At 26.9% G+C, this 16,384-nt stretch overlaps 1 protein-coding gene across 1 annotated transcript; it reads left to right on the forward strand.

Moving 5' to 3' along the window:
- Positions 1-8,340: 8,340 nt before the first annotated feature.
- Positions 8,341-14,546, forward strand: LOC114181968 (uncharacterized). Its single transcript, XM_028068684.2, has 5 exons — positions 8,341-9,023; positions 10,318-10,479; positions 12,981-13,082; positions 13,200-13,346; positions 14,169-14,546. The coding sequence occupies exons 1-5, from the start codon at positions 8,484-8,486 to the stop codon at positions 14,301-14,303; spliced, it is 1,086 nt and encodes a 361-aa protein (XP_027924485.1). The 5' UTR covers positions 8,341-8,483; the 3' UTR covers positions 14,304-14,546.
- The last annotated feature ends 1,838 nt before the right edge of the window (positions 14,547-16,384 follow it).

Consider the following 16,384-nt stretch of genomic DNA (forward strand, 5'->3'; position numbering starts at 1 on the left):
TTGCGTTATAGTTCGTTCAAGCTATTAAGTTTTATGGGTTGTTTTTTTTTTTTTTCATTTAAGAGGATTGATACCCTTTGTACCAAGTGTATAATATGATCTTTGAATGAGTGTTTTTGGTAGGTCCATAATGATACGATCAAGGCTCTAATAATACATTTACATGCTTATAGTCATATTTTCTAGAGATATGACCAAATAATAAAATATAAGTGATTGTAAACCTTATTTTGTAAATTAATTATATAAGGCTGAGTTAAACTTAAATTTTAATTTCTTAACATGGTATCAACTCATATTAATGTCTATTGTAACGAGATTTATTATACTTATTGTATCATTTACTATAAGTCTCTTACATTTGATGTCCTTCACATATAGAGGTGCATTAAAAATTTCACATCTTCTAGAAATATGATCAAATAACAATATATAGATTGATACTAACCTAACCTTACCGCATTAGTCCCACAAAGTTGAGATGCACTTAAATTTCACTTTCTTAATATGTTTTGTTAAGCTATGTAACAATTTTGGTCGGTAATATTTCCGTGATAAAATTCGTAGACCCTTTTATTGTAGTATAAATTGGAAAACAATGAAGGGGACAATATTTTAATAGGAAAAAATGTGATTCATTTTGCATCATGAATGATGTCTAAGTAAAAGAAATTTGATAAAAGGATGCTTTATGTCATCAAACATAAGTGTTTTCTATAACAAACTATACTAGGTACAAGAAAGTAAGTGAAGTTTTTTTGGAGAAGAATGATAATAAAAATATCACATTACGTGTTAATTTGATTCAAATTCATGTTTTTACACTGAATAAAAAGTCTAATTCAAAAATCAATTAATATTGATTTTATTAAGTTAACTAATTAAATTAAAAAGTGAAACTAACTTAATTGGTTTTGTCAAGTTTTTTTTATTGATAGGCTGATATAGACATAAAACTTCACTGGTTCAATATAGATACTAATTGAAAAACCAGAACACAATTAAAAATTTCTAACAACACGAAAAAAAGTGTACCAAAAATATGAGTGTGAACAATAACAAAAATACAAAATTAGATTGTTATAGATCATCATATTAAAATTCTCCTCAATCTTCTCAGGTTAAAATATATCTTCACACATAAAAAAATTCAAATAGTTAATTCTAGCATTAAAGTTTCATTTCTTCTAATTGTTTGGTTTGTCATAAAATTTATTTGTATCTTGAATATATTTTTCATCTTATCATAAATTTTATGCAATTATGTTCAAATGATGTATGCCAATTAAATATTTTTTATGTCTCACATTTATATATTTCTAATTTTTGTTAATATTTTTATTTATTGTATATTTTCCTTTCACATGAGAACGTTTAACACTCTCAAATTAAGTGTTCAATATCTTAAACCTTTAATTTATTTGGTAATATAAAAAAATTATCTTCTTTACCCTATTACTATTAATTTTTGTTTCATTTGAAGAACTATCTTTTGTTTCACTAAAACAATTTTCGATATTTGTCAACCATTGACTATGTTGATATTTGAAAAGTTTTCTTAGATCCCTAAAGTATTTTTTATTTTATCATACCATTAATTAAATATTTATTTTCCTTTGTGCAATTTCATTCCGGAGTCTTTCAAATTGTTTCTAAGACACACATTTGATAATTTTAATATTTTTATTTGTTGTTTATTTTTATAATGTAAAATACTATTTTGGTATGTTTTATATAATTATTTTTTATTTCTTAACTCATTATCATATTGTAATTTTGTCATTATAATTGTATAAATGATTTTTATTTACTATAGTATGAAATTTTAATGTAATTGCCATGAATTTCTTTTTGTTATAATTTAACATATATTGAAGTTCAAAAGATACAATATTTATGTTAAAAATTTATTATTCTTAGTTTAATATTTATTTTTTGCATTATTTTGATCAAGTTGTAACTTTTATTAGTGTATAAAAAAGAGATTCATTATAATTGTATAAATAATTTTTATTTACAGTGAAATAAAATTTTAATGTAATTTTCATGAATTTCTTTTTATCACCATCCAACATATATTGAACTTCAAAAGATACAATATCCATGTTAAAATTTTATTATTATTAGTTTATTATTTGTTCTTTGCTTTATTTTAATTAAGTAATGTATTATAACTTTCATTAGTGTATAAAAAAGATATTCATTAGAATTTAAAAAATTGAAGTAAACAAACATTTAAAATATATTTTAATTTGAATATTTGTTTTCCTTATATATATATATATATATATATATATATATACACACACACACACACACACATATATTATATTTAAATTTTATCAACTATAATTCATTAATGTTTTCAAATTTTACAGATGTTTTGGTTCTCATGAAATTTTATTTGGTATTTTAATTTGAAATGTATATAATTATAATATAAATTCTTTTTAAATATTTAATATCAAAGGAACAATCATTCTGTTAATATTGAATATTTGATAATATTATGTTTTCATTGTCGTGATTTTTTATTATTTTATAATAATTAATTAATTAATTAATTAATATTGAAACAGTAAAAATATGGATATGGGTATGGGTACGAGTATATACTTGGTACTCGATGGGAATGAGGATGAGACAAAAGTTTGATATCCATCATGTTTGGGTATGAGGATGAGAACAAGTTTTTTTCAATGAGAATAGATATGAAACATCGAAACTCGTCCCTGCCCCGCCCCGTTGTCATCCCTTTATCACTTACATTCCAATCTTTCTTAAGTATGATTATCAAACCTTCTATATATATATATATATATATATATATATATATATATATATATATTAAGCATTTAATATTTTATATAACATTAAATAAATACATAAATGATTTCATGTGTAAGTTAAATTTATCATTCTCAAAATCCCGGATAAATACATATTTTTAATAAATATATTAATGAAAGAGTAAATACACACAAACTTCTAATAAATGCGCACATTAATGTGTAAAAATCATAAATACATAATTAAATAATTACATATTAAATATAAATATTTAATGAACATGTTTGTTTTTATTAATAATTATATAAACATTATATAGTATATTTTATTATATTTATTAAATATAATTCATATTATGCACTGAATTTATTATGTAAACTTTAAAGTAAACGAATACATAAACGTTTCTATAAATATTTTCAATAATCTTCATATTATAAATATATACATGATATTAATAAATGCATAAATTTAATTTAAAAAGAAAAGATAAATAAGCACATTGAATACTTTCTTATTATAAATATTCTTAAGAATGATAAGTTTAACTTTAATATTAAAGTATTTGATTTATGCATTTATTTATTGTATTATTTATATATAAAAATTAAATAATACTCCCTCTTTTTCAAATGTAAATTTATCAAAAAATTGTTTCTTTTTAAATGTATGTTTTACATTTTAAAATAATCTACATTTTCAATTATATATGTATTTATATTGTATAATTACTATTACTTAAAAATTGAGGAATTATTAAGTAAATAAGTTTAGAATACTTAATTCTTAGAATGGAGTCCCAAAGAGATAACTTGCACAAAAAAGATTTAATTTTTTTAATGATGTTTTAGATTTTTTTTTTCATTGCTTATTTGAGTTATTTGTCCAAAACAAGGATTTACACTATGTAATATAATGTTAAATAGTTATAAAATAATTTAAAAAATAAATATTTAAACAAGAGTTTAAAAATTAAGTAAAATAATAGGTAAAATATAGACTTTTTATAAGTGTACATGCGTGGATAAATATAAATAATTTATAATTAATTACACTCTCTATATATATATATATAATTCACCTAGAAATTTATCAATAACTAAATGTATTAAACACATAACTAATTGTGTAAAATAATAAAAATTTAAAAGAAAACTTATACAAAATATATGACAAATCGACCGACTCTTTAACCAATGTAAAACAATTACGTGGCAAAGGTTTATGTAGTACAGGCTTATGTGAGATAGGTTTATGTAGAACAGGTTTATGTGGGACATGTTTACAATGATAAGTGAATTGACCTACACCTTCAACCTATATATATGTGTTCGTGGCTCAACAAAACATAACAATACATCCAAAATAAGAGTTAAGAATTGTATAGATTTGTCTCCTTGGCTTATCAATTTTACCTTTTTTATTATGTTTGAAGATCTATCTTAGTCAGTCAAAGAAGTATCAAATAATTAAGATAGAAATTATTTTTTCTAAAGTTATTTGGTACTTCCTTGATTTGATTGAGATTGAGATTTCATGAGTGAATAGAAAACATTTAAAGAGTTTATTGTGATAACAAAACATAATAAGACACTCAAAGTGAGAGTTCAGAATTGTATAGACTTGTCTCGTAGGTTTATCAATTTTATTTTATGTCTGAAGATCTATCTTAGTCAGTCAATGAAGTATCAAATAATTAAGATAGAAATTATTTTTTCTAAAGTTATTTGGTACTTCCTTGATTTGATTGAGATTGGCATTTCATGGATGAATAGAAAATATTCAAAGAAATTATTGTAATAAATATCAATATAACAGGTAAACTTTTTAATCCTTGGAGTTTTTTTAGGAGAAATGTATTGAATATATTTACTAGTATATTGTATATACTTTAATATAACGTCATTTTATTTCTTCTTCTTTACTTGAAAAATCATCATCTTTGTGTAAAACTAAATGTTCTTCACTTCTTAGACTTTATGCTAAGAACACATGTCGTTGTTGATAAATATCAATTCTTGATATATTTTTGTATTTATCATTCAATTATTTAAATTTTTCAATATTATATATTTTTTCTCATCCTAAATTGTCATATTTTTATGAGATAGTTTGGGAGAGGACAAAGGGATATAACAGATATGTTATATACCTTAAAGTTTTGTCTAACATCAATTTCTTATGTATCATTATTGTATTCATGATAGACCATTCTACCTAGTTAAGTCCCTTTGATAATTTTTGATAATTGGATGCACAAAACAAAGAAAAAAAAAATTCATCATGACTCGTACACCATATGATTTATCTGAAACTTAATTTCAGTTTCTCTTTCTTTATTATTATAACTTGAGAAAATGTAATTATTCAACAGAATGATATTTTGTTGAAGAACTTATTTTCCTTTATTATTTTAATATTTTCAAAGAGGAAAATAAATGTTATTATTTTAGAGTCTCATGTCTCATCCGGTAAACCATCTTACAAAATTATTAATGATTATATGTAAGCCTTTAATTAAAAAGATCTTCAAATAGCAACATTAAGTTTTTCACTCTAGTTTTCCTTTTACGCAAATGGCATTGAATTAATGAAAATAGGTAAATTAAAAAAAATAAAAATAAAAGGTGTATAAGGTAGGTAAGCACAATTTGAAAATGAAGAAATCATGTTTATAAAATAATCAGAAAATCATGCTTTGAAAAATATTTTCTTCTGTAAATTTTTGTTTGTGAAGTTGTATATTTCAAAACAAGACTTTTATTTTATTTTAAATTGTGGTGTAAAATGTATAAACATTATTTTTTATTACATGAAAATTTTGTTTTCATACACTTTTTTTTTTCTTAATTTTGCTCACTATATTGTTTTCAATTTTAGACTATTGCACAATTTGATTAGTAGAGATTGTTTGGTTGAATTGGATTGTAAGGACAAATAATTGAACGATTTATAAAGTGTGAAACTCATAAGTGAAAGTCACAAACTTTTAGATGGAAGAAAGAGATTTGACACTTGTCATGGAGTATATAGCAATGTCACTTCCTAGGTTTCTTGTAGGATATAATATTTGTAAATATTTAAAACAAATAAATTTCAAATTCTACTACTCCTCTTTCTCCATATACATGTTTTTTGTTTTACTATTAGAATTTGAAATTTATTTATATTAAATATGTGCAATATTACATCCTTAAAAATAACCGCAAAGTTAAAGTGCTATGTGCTAGTATCATGAGATTTAATTATAAGTAATTTTAACTCTTTTTCTTGAATATAAGAGTTTATGTGACTTTTATTTGTGAGTTTCAAGCCTTTATTATTCATTTTTTACATATTTGTTTTTATAATCCAATTCAACCAACAAATCTCTACAAATCTGATTGTGTTGAAGAGTCTTATATTAAAAATAATATTGTAAGCAAAACAAAAAAGAAAAAAAAAATTGTACATGAAAACATAATTTCCATAAAATAAAAAAAGCATTATATTTATACATTTTCTCACACATTTAACAAAATAAAAAAAAAAGTCGCGTTTTGATACCACTTTAACAAGAAAAATTACAAAAATAAGAAATTATATTTTGAAACATAGTTTATAATTATTTAATTCAAATTTGTGTTTGGAAACACAATTTCTTCAATTTTGAAATCACATTTCCAAACACAAATTACTCAATTACATTTTTTTTTTAAAAACTACTTTTTTTTTTAAATTCAGTGTAAAATTATTTATTTTTAAATTATTTATTTCTTAGCAATTCCATTATTATATATTTTATATGTTTTTGCACATTTGAAGGTTGTTTATAGTCACATTACATTTCATACACTTCACATGATTTGAAAGGGTATATGAACTTATATTTGGTATTGGTAATAACCTTATGTTTAGATAACTAATACACACACCTTTCATAACGGTTGAAGGGTCATTTTCCAAGCATAAGGAGTTTTAACAATATATATACCTATCACTTTTAAAGTCATAGGTAACCTTAGAGGTCATGTATACCTAAAATAATTGGATTTTTGTCTTTCTCCATTTTTAAAATCGTGAAAAGATATTACAGACAGCGAACAATATAATATTTTTATCGAAAATATTTAAAATATATTTTATCTCTAAGATATATTTTAGTTCGTAATAATTTTTGTGTTTAATAAATCACATTATTTGTATTTTATCTATATCATTACATTATAATGCTAACTTGATTTCATTCTTACATTTCTTTTAATTTAAAAAATATAAACTAAATAAAATATATAGAATATTTTAAAGAACCACTTTAATTAATAATATTTTTTGTGGTACCACATTCTCTCCTTCATTACTTTATGAAAAAACTACTCTTATTCTTACCAAATTCTTATTCATATCAATTCTCATAGAGTGTGAGTGAAGACAAGTTTATATGATTAATAATAGAAGTGCATAATATAACATGACCCATTCATTAAGCATTGGACCTTGGGAATCACAAATAGTGAAATGAGTTGAAATAGTTAGGAGAATATTTTTGCAAGTAAGTTTCATCCAAAGCCTTTGTTTATTCTCTTTTTCTCTCCATCATCACACATATCAATTTTGGTGGAATATATGTACGCAAAAATAATTGATAATTTCCCCAAAATGAATGCATGGAAGTTACAGCTAGCAAGGTTGCTTTACATGAAAGACAAGACATTTTTTCTTGGGTCAAAATCTAAGGCACCCCACAACACATGATAACAAACGATTCATGATTTTGTGCGAGTAAAACGAAGGGTGTGCCACACTACATCCAAAAAACATCCATGATTTTAACCCTGTGATTTCAGAATGGGACCCTTCCTCTGAAATCTAACTTTCTGCAGTGTCACCTAATAATTTAATGTTTTTATGGCATAAGATATGATCCATTGGTCTCTTGTGCCCCCTTTACATCTTTTCCATTCTAATTGAAGCCACAAGCCAAAGCACTACACTCCAAGAACAATGAGAGAGGAAAGGTTTTCCAACTTTAGCTCTGATGTGTTGCATCAGTTTGGCTTAAAATGCACAAAAAGAAGCAAAAGTGGTCAGATTCCATGGCCTCACACACTCCTATTCAATTATAGCATATGCCCACAATTCCAACAACAAGACAAACATGGCCCCACTTAACAAACAACAACATTAAGGAAAGTAACTCCCACAATTATATAAATCTAAAAGTAAAACATTATCTCAAAACTAATCAATCCACATCCTATCCCTCTGTTATATGCTGTCTGTGTTAATAAGATGCATGAATAATTAGTTGGAAATCTCACCCTCTTAACTATTGTATTAACATCTGTAACAATTCAAGAGCTACTTAACATGTTTCTAATACTGAAAATGTTGGTTTAATGTAGTTTTTCATTATTTTAAGGACTGTGTACTAGAGAATAATACTTTATAGATGAAATTGAAGGTTTACTTTGTCAAGTTGCAGTTTAACTGTCCTCTCAAATGTTTCTGTTTGATAAAAATTTACCACTGAAAACAATCATATTCTTCTATTATTTAATGTCCTCTCTCACCATGGAAAAAATAAATCCACATTCTCTGCATTCCACATAACTAGACAGCTCCTTTGCTTCCAAGACCAGTTTCAGATTATGTTTCAGTCCTTTTTCAAACTCTCTTCACACCATTTATTTCTCTCCCTCTCTCTCTGAACCATGCCTGTTGTGACTGAACACATGAAGTGGAGAAGACCAAGAAACCAATTCGGATGCCCCATTTCAGAAACTGATCCAAATCCTCAAACCCCTTCTACAATCCAATCATCTCACACCAAATCCACCATCTCTGCTCTCTTATCTTCATTCTCCACCTCTAATGAAACCACACATGTCAGAGACCAAAACAGCAGCAAAAACAGCAAAAAATTCTCTACGGCAAGCTTCAGAGGACTCGGTTGCACTGTCAGAGCATCACAGAAGGTTTCTGTGCCCACGGTGATTCGGTCCTCGGCGGATTGGGAAGGAAAGAGGAACAGGAAGAAAAAACACAGGAGGAACAGTAACAGTAACAAGACATGTGATGGAGTTGTTGATGATGTTTCTGGTGGAACATGTGTGGATTTTCAGGATGTTTGGTGTGGTCCTGGTATTGGGTTCTCAACAGATGCTGCTGCTGCTGCTGCTGCATCTGTGGACTGTGTTGTGGCTAGGAAGGATGTTTCTGCAAGAGGAAAACTTGATGTGGTGGAGAGGGAGGTACAATACTATTCTCAAATTTTCACAATGTTCTTTCTTTCCTCTTCAATCATTTAGGCCTTGAATTTGCTGTGAATTTGTTTCTGTCTGTGTCATGACTTTGATTTTTGTGTTACCAATGAAATTTTTCAATTTCAACTGATGGGAAATTTATGACTACAAGTAGTGTAAAAGTTAATAAACTCACTGTGTAAGTTGATTTGTAATTTGTTCTATATGTGAAAATTTCTGAGCATTTCCTCTTATGTCTACTTCTATAGAGTCCGAAAATTTTATTCAGATGGTATATGGTATGATGAACTAGTTTTTGTGGTTGGATGTGTTTGTCATGTTACAAACTTGGAGAGAATTGATCCTTAGGGTGTGTTAAGATCATCAATCATTTTGGTTTTCCTTGTTTAGTTGATTGATTGATCTATATGATGTAATGTTCATGAAAAGGATCTTTCTCTTCTAACTAAAACAAACTGAGATATAAAATAATTGAAAAATAAAGATACTATATAGGTTATGAAATACGACATCAATGATTTGACTAAATTAACTTTCAAAAAATCTAAAATTGTTTTCTATATCAGTATGTTAGAAGCTAATAATTATTAAGTGTTTCATATATTTTATTAGATATTGCTTTAAAAATTTAAAGATGTTATTTTTGTACTTTTCTAGTTTGAATAGATATATGCACAACAAGAAGGCATTAGTTTTAGTATACAAGACATGAAGGGTTATTGTAGTTTACATATCAACTCAGTAAAATAGTTATTTATGATTTTTAAAAATAATTTATAAATTTAGCATAGTAGTTTGTCGGTGCATAGATAGATATGAATTAGATGCATGCACACAAATTCTTACAATGACATGACACTTTCCCACTTGATCTTAATAATCTTAGAAGCATACAAGGAAAAGCAGATAGCAGATCTCAATACTCTCTAGCTTTGTAATTAGGACAAAGATTAAAAAGATGGTTTATGAGATGCAGAACTATGTATAAATAGCTACCAGCATCTTCAATGCGTGTACGCATCCCATTTCCTAGTCAAGTCACAAACACATGGTGGAGTTCTTGATTGGTTTCTTGTGGACCCCTTGAAGACATAAAGTGAAAGAGAACACTCATTATCATCACTAACATTCTTAGTTGTTTGTTTTATCCTATTGTTTGTACTACACACAATGAAGTTGAGATTTTTGATCCATCGGTGTTAGTTAAGTTTCGTCATTGTTTTGGTCTCTACTTGCTCTTGCTCTGACATGGTCTAACTCTGCTTCATAAATATGATGGCAGCGTTCATCTTACTTTGGAAGGCGCATTGTAAAGCCAGAAAACTTCCCTTTTCTGGATGCTGCTGAATCTGATATCTTCACAGAACGTAGTGGATTAGACCCTTTTGGAACTGCTAGATTCTATCGCCACGTTCCACATCCTTCACCTGATGGTCTTGCTGAGGTTGGTTTTTGTTCTTGTGCCCTTTCGTTATAAGTTTAAATGTTTAATTCTTATTGTATGGAAAGTGTAAATGTTTTCACTTTGTCAATTTCTCAGAAATGGTGCTAGGGATGTCTTCTGAGTAATTTGCTTATGCAAAACCATAAACTTATCACACATGAAATGTTTTTACAGCAGGATAATGTAAAAGCTCTTTGTACTATCAGTGCATAAATTATTCGATGTTTATGTATTCATGTTGTGAGATTTAATAGATTACAGAGCATGTTTAATACACAGATACTTAGAACAAAATTTGGATTTTCCATATAATTAAGAACCATTGCTTAATTGGTATATTATCTGTCATGGAATTTGATTTGACTGAAAATGATTATTTACTCTTGAATTTGATGATGATAACTTTTGAATCTTGCATGTATTGTGGTATTGCAACATTGTTGTTTCAAATGTAGGATTGTGTGATCAATGTGAGCTCCATGTTCTTGCAGTAGATGGTGCCAAACAATAATTTGGTCTTCTGAAGTGTAACTTTTTATGAACTAATAATTACTGCATATGTTAAACCAACAGTAGAATTTGAATTTGGTGTGGTTGTGGATTGGCCTTTTCAAAAGATTCTACTTTGGTAAAACTTTCTACTAGTTTTGAATCCTGCATTAGTCCTGTACCAGAGTATATGGTGTCAAAAAGAAGATTGTAGAGTCTTTTACTTTCTATTTTTTACATCTTAACTACACTTATAATCTAGACTTGATTGGAAAGATCAAGTGAGAAAAGTAATGTCACAATCTAATGGATTAATATTCAGTTAGTCCAAATTTGTAAAAAGAAATAACATGGTAAAAAGGATATTATTACTTGAATAGATTAATGCATTTTGCATAGTATTGTGGTGAAAACAGAGGTGAAAAAGTGTAAGTCTTTACAGCATAAACAAGATATAGTTCAGTATTCCATTGGTTTGGTTTTGGTTCTATTTATTTATAGTTTAAAGTTGTTTGGTAAGAATTAAGAGACAATTTTGTTTTATCAAATTAAAATAATTATGAGATTCTATTTTATCTTTTATAGTTTCTACATTACAATAAATGAATATATATATATATATATATATATATATATATATATATATATATATGTTAATTAAAAAGTTAGAGAAAAAAAGTATAACTATAACAAATAAAAATTAATGATCTTAAAATTTAAAAATAATAACTAAATAAAAAAAAAGCACTTTCAAAAGAAGAAATTATTGATGTACACCCTAAATATTCATCAAGACTTAATATATATCTTAAAAAGAGAATGAACGTTATAGTTTTATAGAATATATGATATGATGAGAAAATAGATAAAAAAAGGAGAGTATTTAATAGGTATATTTAAATTTAGAAATATTTCTTTATTGAAAGTTGGATAACAACAGAGAATTTGCTAAGTCTCATGAACGAAGTGAGAAAATTTTTGTTGAGGGCCAAGGCAAATATGAAGATAAAAAGTAAAAGTAATATTAAACTTAATCAATAACGAAATCATTATAATTTGGGTTAATATATCTTAGTTATCCAGGTTAAATAAGAAAAATATTTAATAGCATTTGACACTATTATATAATGATTAAAGTTACTGCAATTTTTTTTATATAGAATGATGGTGTTTGTACAGGTAGTGGAAAATATTGCATTGCTTTGAGATTTTGACACAGCTAGGATTATATTGTACATTTTTTCTAGATTTTTATATATTTTGTGCCCAATTTCTTTTTTTTATAATATATATTTTAAAAATAGGAAAAGTATTTGTTTGTTTTTATATAAAAATTTAAATTGAAATGAAGAGATTAAAAAAAACACTAATCTTTAAATAAAAGGGAAGAAAAAGAGCCCAAGCCCATTGTTTAGGATGCAGTGAAAAGGCACAAGAGAGAACAAGGGTTTGATGTTGCAAATGAGTAAAAAGGGTTCTTCATAGTCGACATACAAGGGTATGAACTCCCTCTTGGATGAAAATTTCCTATTTTAGTGTGTTGAAGATTTTACCTTTTCTTATTCTTGACTAGGTACCTCTATTATTAGGTTTTACCATATTAGTTTTCACCTTTGTGGTTACAGTTCTTATAATTTGTTGATTTCGATTGAAATCGAAACAAAATTCCACTTGTAGTAAGAAGAGTTAAAAATGGGATCGTCTTGGTTCTTAAAAATTGGAATGAAATTTTCAATTTTAAATGAAGTATGTCATTTTAATTTTGGTGCTACCTACTTTCTCACAATTTTGAATTATGTTATGTTATGCTTTCTTTTTCTCTGTTGGGTTTACATGTGTAAACAAAGAACTGAGGCTTGTCAGTGAAGGTTTTGATTTGATTTATTAACAATAACAAATGTGTGTATAGAAACGTCGTTGTCACAAGTATAATATATGAATCCTTGGCTTAGTTATTATTGTATTCAAGGAATGATATGTTGTATATCTTGATTGTTATTGGAACTTTGAAGATTATGATAATCCGAGGAAGAAGAATACTAATGGGGGGTCGATTCAATTCACACGATCAATTTAGAGACTGGAGACTTGATGTTGATAACATGTCGTACGAGGTCAGAGTTCCTTTCTCTAGTTACTAAGGTTTCTATTGCTTTCATTTTGTAAGGATTTTGTCCCTCAGTGCATACATTTTCATTGTTTATTGTAAAATATTTCTGTTTGTGTAACAGCAATTGCTTGAGCTTGGTGAGAGAATAGGTCATGTCAGCACTGGACTCAAAGAAGATGAGATGGGACACAACATAAGGAAAGTTAAACTTTCAAGTTCAAATGATGCATCAAAGCATCAAGAAGACAAAAAGTGCAGTGTTTGTCAGGTGAGTTTGTAAAGTTACATTACTAGCATTTTCTTTATAAGCGTTGCAGGAGGTTGAGTTAAATATGTTACTCTTGAAATACCTAGTTTTGTTTTAGTTCATCGTATAGACATCTCATTTTTAGCTTTGATACTTGGTAAAAGATGGTTTTATTCTCTTAATAGTGTGTAAATTTACATAATTTTCTTAAAATTTGTAAAGTAGCTAAAATATAAATGTCATATAATCTGTTGTCGTGTTGTATTCTAGTTAGAATTGGTTTTTTAACTTTAGTTTATATGAATGATCAAAATAAAATTTCAACTCTGATTAAATAACAACACCAAAAAATGGGTTTTTTTACATATATGGGGCAAATTTCCCCATATATTTTGAAAATAGGCTAAGTCATAAAAATATTACTGATTATAGACTAAGTCGTATGAACTTATGATATGACGACTTCAAAAGTAGAATCGTGAGAACTATACATGATTTCTATGTAAGTGTATGAGAAGTGAAGTCATCTTTTCATAAATTAATATTAATATTAAAGTCATCATAATTCTTTACAATTCATTTTTTCTGAAATTCATGAAGTAGTATGGATTCCTCACGATTTTGTTTTAAAGTCGTCATGAGTCTACACAATTTACTTATGACTGATAATTTTTTTTTAAATTGCCCATTTTCGTAATATTTGGGCAAATTTGTTCCAGATATGTAAAAAAAACCCAAAAAAATGTATAAAACTATATGTTTCTGTTCTACAAAATAAAAACTGGTATTTTTAATTTTTAAATAATTGAACATTTTGTTAATGTGTTTTTCTTGTGTGATCAGGAGGAGTATGAAGCAAATGATGAGTTGGGGAAATTGAAGTGTGACCACAGCTATCATTTTCAGTGTATAAAACAGTGGCTTGTGCATAAAAACTTCTGTCCAGTTTGTAAGCAAGAAGTTGTGGTTCGACCTTAAGTGGCACTATCCTCAAGTTTTTACCCTTAAATTGATGTATAGTTTTTATATGCAACATAACCAATCTTTATATATTTTAAAACTTCTGGCTTCCATAGTGAGGAGTCCACAGTTTATCTTGCAAGTGTTATATTTGTTAATGGCCTCATAATTGAACAGTCATAAGGGTTTGAAGTTTGAATGCTGTCAGGTAAACAAGAAGTTCACAAATGAGCACTTACTCTTCCTTTTTGTACTGTGCAATTCCATGTTGTCTTCTCCTAACTTTCATTAAGAAACCCTCATGAGCTGAAAACAATGCTCCTTTTGAAATTTGGGTTCGGTGCTTACATCAAAGTTTAAAACCATTTTGTTGAGAATTTGATTGAAGATATGCATAACTTAACTTCCGTTACAAAAATTAGTCCTTTTAAAATGAATGCTTGATTGGGTTGTATGTGAGATGTTGCGGTGTTATGCTTGCACCACAAATGTTTGAAAAATGTCTCTAGTTAAAATCTAAAATCAACATCGCAAAATAAAGCAAAGTTCAGAGAGTCAAGCATTTCATCAAACTATTGGATTGCATATAGTAAAATACATAAGATGAAATCACTAAGAAAACCACACCTTTCACCTTAAAGAATCCAGAATAACTTGTCAGGTACATAAAAATCTCCCACAAATCACAAACTTGGTGAAATGTCTGCTTGTTACTGACAAAGTTAGAAATGTGATGGTCACGTAGTTTTGAAAGTTGAAAAGTTGATTTCGTCGTATTAAAATCACAGTTTAAAACAAAATGGGATCGAAAGTATAATATATACACATTTTTCTCAAAAAACAAATATAAAATTTCATAGCAATTTCACATGCTCCTATTCTTGCAATCTAGCCAAAGTCATATGAAAAATCAGTTAAAAATGACAGTGCATTAGCAACCTTTGTTTAAATTTCTTTATCAGTAGCATTTACAAGAAAAAACAAATATAGCATTTGTTAATCTTCCAAGTGTAGAGTTTAGTAATACTTTACTTCTTTTTATCTTTTACTTATTGAAAAAGCATATTAGATAAATACAAAATTTTTTAATATAAATTTAGAAAATATTTATTAAAGTTATTTATAGTGTTTATGACAATTAACTGAGAGTTGTTAATTTTTTTGGGGCTCTCTCTGTTCAGTTAGTTATCTGTTAATAATTTGTATTAATAGAATTTATTTATACCTTTTTATATAATTTTTTAGAAGCAAATTATTTCTTAACAAAGAAAAAAGATATTGCCAAATATGTATGTCTAAGACCCAAAATGAAAATAATTTTATGATATTTCTTTTCAAACAACTCAGATCTGCTAAATCTTGAATTTGTTCTTTTAGATATGATTTCTTTCACCGACACATCTTTTTGTAATTGTTATCCACATTCTTCTGAAGTTTGTTATGGAATTTCCTTTTTTGAGTGTGTTCCACTCTTATGATTGATTTTACTTTGATTGTAGGGTAGAGTTTCACATGTACTTTAGCAGGAAGTGTTATGCACTGTTCAAGCCGCAATACTTTTTTTTCTGTTGTTGTCCACTGCGAAAGATGCCAATTCATTGATATTATTTGGCCTAAAAAGTATGTCCACAAATGATTGGTACTGCAAGTGAAAATTACTTTTTGTTCTTTCACTATGTAAATATGATGGATCTTATCCAATGTAAAATACCTTTTGAGAAAAAGAAAACTGCATTTGCTTATAATGTGTTGTGATGACACTGATGATAAAACTAGCAATCAAGATTAAGAAAAGTTGTAATTTTTATGGTGTTCGCCCAAAGGATAAAAAAAGCTTTTTTATTTTACAAACTTCATAAGTGAAAAAGATGGAACTTGGAGAGAACAACAATTGTTAAAATAACAAAGTTCATAGCTACTTAAGGATCTGTTTGTTAAAGGCTCCTTTTTTTTAATGAAGTAATCACTTTTTCAAAAATAAGCTACTTTTTTTTTAAAGCTTTTCATGTGTTTGTTTTCAGCTGCGTAATAACCTGATTAAAACCAGAAACTATTTTAAGTAGGCTTCCATAAGATCAACTTTTTTTTTAAAAAAAAGT

The sequence above is a fragment of the Vigna unguiculata genome, chromosome 4 (genome assembly GCF_037176805.1).
Source record: "Vigna unguiculata cultivar grain cowpea cultivar isolate G323 ecotype 2 chromosome 4, ASM3717680v1, whole genome shotgun sequence".
NCBI classification, from domain to species: Eukaryota; Viridiplantae; Streptophyta; class Magnoliopsida; order Fabales; family Fabaceae; genus Vigna; species Vigna unguiculata.